This window comes from Apis dorsata, unplaced genomic scaffold (genome assembly GCF_000469605.1).
Source record: "Apis dorsata unplaced genomic scaffold, Apis dorsata 1.3 scaffold_1085, whole genome shotgun sequence".
Classification (NCBI taxonomy): domain Eukaryota; kingdom Metazoa; phylum Arthropoda; class Insecta; order Hymenoptera; family Apidae; genus Apis; species Apis dorsata.
Window position 1 is genome coordinate 467,484 of NW_006264183.1, and position 6,287 is coordinate 473,770.

At 19.7% G+C, this 6,287-nt stretch overlaps 1 protein-coding gene across 4 annotated transcripts in view; it reads right to left on the reverse strand.

The window, feature by feature from the left end:
• The window catches only part of LOC102679638 (ATP-binding cassette sub-family G member 4-like), a 12,148-nt gene extending 6,647 nt beyond the window's left edge, over nt 1-5,501 (reverse strand). The window contains exons 1-3 of one of the 4 annotated variants that reach the window (XM_006624566.1): nt 5,437-5,501; nt 2,714-2,985; nt 72-189 (exon numbers count right to left, since the gene is read on the reverse strand). In XM_006624566.1, coding sequence (XP_006624629.1) covers nt 72-189; nt 2,714-2,888 — 293 coding nt within the window. In that variant the 5' untranslated portion in view covers nt 2,889-2,985; nt 5,437-5,501. Of the gene's footprint in view, nt 1-71; nt 190-2,713; nt 2,986-3,849; nt 4,350-5,262; nt 5,282-5,436 lie in introns of those variants that run through there. The other 3 variants (XM_006624565.2, XM_006624563.2, XM_031514631.1) reach the window with 3 other exon arrangements.
• Nucleotides 5,502-6,287: the final 786 nt, after the last annotated feature.

Sequence of the window (6,287 nt, forward strand, 5' to 3'; positions counted from 1 at the left end):
AAATTTTCTCTTATTTTAAGAAATAAGAGAAAATAATTATAAATAAAAAAAATTGCAAAAAATCTACTAACGTAAAACCTGTCAAAACATCCATCAATGTGGATTTTCCAGCACCAGATAATCCCATAATCGCTGTGAGTTCGCCAGCTCTGAATTCGCCACTCACATTTTTCAATAGTTCAGTCTTTCCTGAAACAAACATTAATGTAAATATTTTCTAAAATAATATAAATTGTTAAATGATTAAAAATAACACAATATTATTAAAAATTTAAATAATAAATAAGTAATAAATAATTTAAATAATAATATATGGATATAAATTAATAATATATTAATAAAAATCTGTAAGATTTTTATGTTAAAATTTTAAACATTTTTAAGATATTGTTTATCAACTAATACACATACATTGGACAATTACTTTTTCAAGTCCAATTTTTTTAATAATTAGAGTTTCAATTTTTATTAAATATATGAATGGCTACATAAAGAAAGAATAGATAAAACTTAATCTTATTTTTCTGTTCTATTATATTACTCATATAAATTATAAATAAAATGTTCTAACAAGGATAAGAAGAAAAAAAAAAGAAAGAAAAAAGATTTTATTTATAATCTGCTATAACATTTTTTACGAATACTATACATATATTTCATACTTTCACTTTATAATATGTATAGTATATATGCGCGCGCATTTTTTTCATGTTATTCAAAAATATATATTTGTATTTAATTCTTCCTGTGAATCAATGTATAAAAAATTAAGATTTATTTAACGCAAATTAATTTGCATATCAATAAAATTAAAAAATAAATTGCTTATTTATATAAATTATTAATTATTAATAATAGACAAATGATAATATTATTTATATTTTTTAATAGAATTACTTTCTCCTTTTTTCTTATGAAATCTGTACAATATTATATTTTTTAATATTTACAAACATGACCGTTCATGAACACTAATCGTTTTCACTAGAAAGTAAGTAAAATCGACGGAAATGGTTTGAAATAAGAAAAAAATATAACGGCGAATATATTATAAGAGTAGTAGAAATATATATATATATTTTCTAATAATATTAATAAATTATTTTTTTAATAAAATGATATATTGATATAGACTTTATTGTGCTAAAAAACTATAATGAGAACAAAAATGAAAGATGCTCTTTATATCATTAACCGTAATGTAATGAAAATCTTATTGAACTTGTCACAGACGAGTTGGCTCTTTCTTGTTCTTTGACTCTCTTCTTATTCTTTTTAAAGACACCATCAATGATATTTATTATTCTATCATCTTTTGTATCGTTTCTGTTTATTAACTATTTCAGGGTTAATAAACTCATAAGAACGATTGGACGGCACACATGTCACTCACGTACACATAACATGTAGGAGAGGGTTCTGAGTGTGCTTACAATCTATATTTGTACGCTCTGAAATGAATTCTTAAGCATTCAAAGGGAGGAAAAAACTTTTATTATATTCATTTCAACAATTAATTTATAACAATACATTCATTATAAAATATATTTAAAATATTATTTATATTATTTTGTTTATAAAATATATAATTATTATTTATAAAATATATTATTTTTTTTTTATTTCAAAAGTATTATAAATTATATCTATTTATTAAAATTATTTATCATATGATAAAATAAGAAATTAAATTAAATAATATAATAAATTTTATTATTATTATAAATAATATAATAAATTATATTATTATTTGACATTATTATCATTTGCTTTTAATTTTTTTCCGTATTCTTCACTATAAGCATTTGTTATTCAAATTGATTGTAATTAATTTTTATATATTATTATAATTGCATTATGTAAATAAAGTTTCGCCTTATATCAAATTATATCATAACTACTTGTTTTTAAAATTTTTTATTTGTTAATTAGATTAGAGATTGAAATAAAAGGTTAATGAATGGAAATTGAATTGAAATTTATTAAAAGTTAAAAATTATTTTTATTTTAACAAATTAATTATGAAATTTAAAAATAGAACTTTTAAAGAAACTTTTTAAAGAAAAACATTAATATCTCATTACAATTTGAATAATATTCATTATAACACTCCTTATGTGTATTTGTAACATTGATAACAATACATATATATATATATATATATATATATGTACAAATCACGTGTAGTAACGTGTGTTTTACGACTATAGAAATTTCCATAATTATCAACAACTCGAACGAATTGTATAAAATTTAATACAATTCATTCATGTTAACTAAAAGCAATTATTTTTTTTTCAATTGATGGATACCAAAATTAACCAATTTTAAAAACTATTATTCCGATACTAAACTAATTATACTTATAAATCCCGTTAAATTATAAAAATTTTATATTATAAATAAACATAATATTGATTTTGTTATAACATATATTTTGTTATAACATACATATGTGCAATTAAGTTTTAATATTTTTTATTATTAAATAATTGAAACTTATACTTTGGATTAAATAAATTATGACTTCAAATACTATGTTATATATCATATGATAAAAATTTCTATAAATAAGACATTAATTTCTCTTTATATTTAATACAATTTTTCTTTTTTCAATACTGAAAATTTCTTATGAAATTTATTATAAACCTATTTTACGAAAGAAAATTATTTAATTTGATTTTATTTAATTTTTAATAAAAAAACTTACTTCTAGAAAGAATCCATGGTCTCGCGCTATAGGTAATATCCTCAAAGACTAAAAATATTGAGTTATGGATATCCATTAAGTCCTCTAATTTCTTTGTACTGGTCGGTGCAGTATCGGATCTAGACACAACTTGCCTTAGTTGTTGTTGCATCTCGATGAGTACTTTCGTGCCCATTTTCTTCGTCTACGTCTTTCTTGGATATTCACATTCGACGACTTTTCACTATGATGCTTTCTTTTCCTTTCTTAATGGCCGACGCAATTTATCAACACTAAGCACAATAAAACACATATGAAAACACAATAAACAATTCATAAAAAAAAAAATTAGACATTATACATTGATATAAAATCTGGAAAAATTGATTACATTTCGTAATCATCCGTGAATGTTCATGAAATTTTATACACATAAAGCAACAAGATTCAAATCATTTCATATTTAATCAACAAAATATTACATTCTAATTGCAGTTTTATCGATACTAAATGTCATTATAGATGACTATTGGTATATTACAAACGTGTATAACATAAAAAGCAACAAATAATTAAAAAGTTGTTGGTAACACTTATTAGTATTCTTAATAATTTGAATTGCAAATAAATATACAATGAATCAGTAATAAAACAATTATTTAATACCATATTTCGATAAAAACAATTAAAGAAAAAGTTAAAGAAAAATGTAAAATATATAAAAAATTTTAAATAAATACCCTTAAAGATTTAAAGTACATTTTTTACAATATTACGATTAAATTTATTTGTACTTGTACATAATTTATGAAAGTTGAGAAGCATTTTTATTATGTTATAGTTTTCACATGCCAAAATTTGAAATATAAAGACTTCTTAATACATCCATATCGCTACACTCATTTTATCAGCTGCTGATGTACTATTAACGCGTGTCTCTAAGATCAGAGCAAAATATACAAAATAAATCAGTTTTTTTTTATAGATCATACGATATATACTGGAAATTCAATACTAATTTTTTGAAATATAACGATATTTAATACTTTTTAATAAAAAAACAACAGAAATTTTTTTCATAAAATAAAACAATCAATAAATTATTTTAATAATATATCAAAAAGTACATATCAATAAAATTATTAGTAATTATATATCACGCACTTAATTGTTAAAAAAAATAGATAATTAATTCTTGATAGAAACACTTCATCTACTTTTATATTTTATGTCACAATTCTTATACTAATGAATATAACACGTCATGAAATGTATACAAAGTTTACAACGAAAGGACAACACCATAAAAGTAAAGACGGAGGTCGTCAGCAGACACTCCTTGATCGCATACAGAGGCGCGTTGCTGTACTGCTGTATTTCTGTGGCGAAACAAAGCTTCATACTTCTCCCTCCCACGCGGTTATTAAACCGCGCACGTTACATGTAGCAAAGTTTAGTTGATAAAATTTGTCTTGTTTCGTTCATTTATTGGTAACATAGATTCCCTTTTTACCGATTTGAATTATTATTTCATTTGATAAAATATAATTAAATATAAATTATTTAATTATATAAAATATAATTAAAAAATAAATATAATTTTTAAAATAATATAAAAAAAAATAAAACTATTTATCATTAAATTCACGAATAATTTATAATTAATTTATAATTTTGTGTATTTATATAAAATTTATATAATTCATTGTTAATTATTTTATCTTTTAGAATTATTTAAAAAATCATATTTATTTTTTAGATAAAAGATTAAATCTAAGTTTTAAAATAAAAATTATTGATAACAAATTGAATTTTTTTAAACTCATATCATGGAATACAAAATTTAGAGATTGAAGATTGACATCTCGATATTGGTACTGTTCTAAAAGATTATTCATATTTACAAAGAAAATAATCTCCTTATTAATAGAAGATTATAATCTTAAATATGATAAAACTTTTATCTTAAAATTAAGTTATTTATATATATATAAATTAAAATGATTAATGTAATAATTTATATACAATAATTAAGAACTGAACTTAAACTTTAAAAAAAAACATGTGATTATGAAGTAAACAATTTACATAAATAAACTTATCTTTAGTTATTTAATGTGTATTCTGAATCACTATATATATGTATATTATCTCTATAATATCGACTAATGTTATCTTGTAGTTATCAAAAAAGAAAATCACTTAGTCTATTAGACAAAAAAAAAACTCACTATTATAAATTAAAAATTTATAATTGAATGTAAATATATTTTTTATATTATTATTAAAGTAATGAGCAAAACAATCCAAACTTTAACAAAATTTTTAAAATCAATTAACGAAAAAATAAATACTTTTTTGTACATAATATGAAACATGTTCTGTCCGAGAACAATTTGTGTTTCTATCGAACAGTTGTTTATCAAATGATATCAGTTTATAAAATATCTACCTGTTTAAAAATCAATTTGTGATAAATAACAGGTGTGCAATATAAATCGTAAAAAATATAACAAATTTGTTGTTTTATTATAAATATTTATATCTATAAATTTTTTAAATATATTTACCTTTTTAAATCACACATTATCTTGCACTATTAAACTATATTATACTTTCTTTAATTTAGTTGCATCAAATAAATCATAATAATTATAAGATTTTAAATGAAAAACATTTTGAAAAAAAGTAAATATACTTTTAAAGAAACACCATATATTACTAACGATTGAGGTATTGCATACCTCAAATGTTGAACTACAAGTGAAACTTCAATACCACTCTTAGCACGTGTCCTTATTTCGATATAGTGTTGAAAGTTCATTTGTGTCTACGCATATATATTGTGTCTATGTATGTATATTACATCAGTTGATATTAAATTGCAAATCTAATAAATATTGTGTTTATTTATAAACACTTGAGATGATGCATTCAAGTTTCGTATATCAAAAAATTATGCAACATATAATATATTATCTTCACTTCAGTATAATTTATTATAATCTTCATTTTTTATTCGTACAAAATAAATTATGCTCCTATTTATCGTAAAAAATAGTTAAAATTAATGTGTTGATAAATTGAAAGTATATTGTCAAAAGATAATAGTGTAAATACATCAATAAATACAATGAATTTAGAATAAATATCAAAAATAAATTTTATAATTATGTTTGTATTATTAATTTTATTAAGAAAGATAATTTATTCTAATTTTTATACTAAAGATAATTGAAAATAAAGTGTTTGATGATAGGAAACTTATAAAAATTTATTAACAACAATACACTTTATTTAAATTTTAAGTATATATAATACAATATAAATTATTGATAATTAAAATGAATAGAATTAAAAATTTATAACTAATAAATCATTAACATATTACAATATTACTATTATATTTTAATATAATACAATATATAATACAATATATTTTAATATAATATAATATTTGTATTTTTAATAAATTATAAATAATATATAATTATTATAATTATAAATTATAAAATAATAATTATAATTATAAATAAATTTTATTTGATAATTAATTATAAATTATAAATAAATTATATTTTTTGAATATAATTTT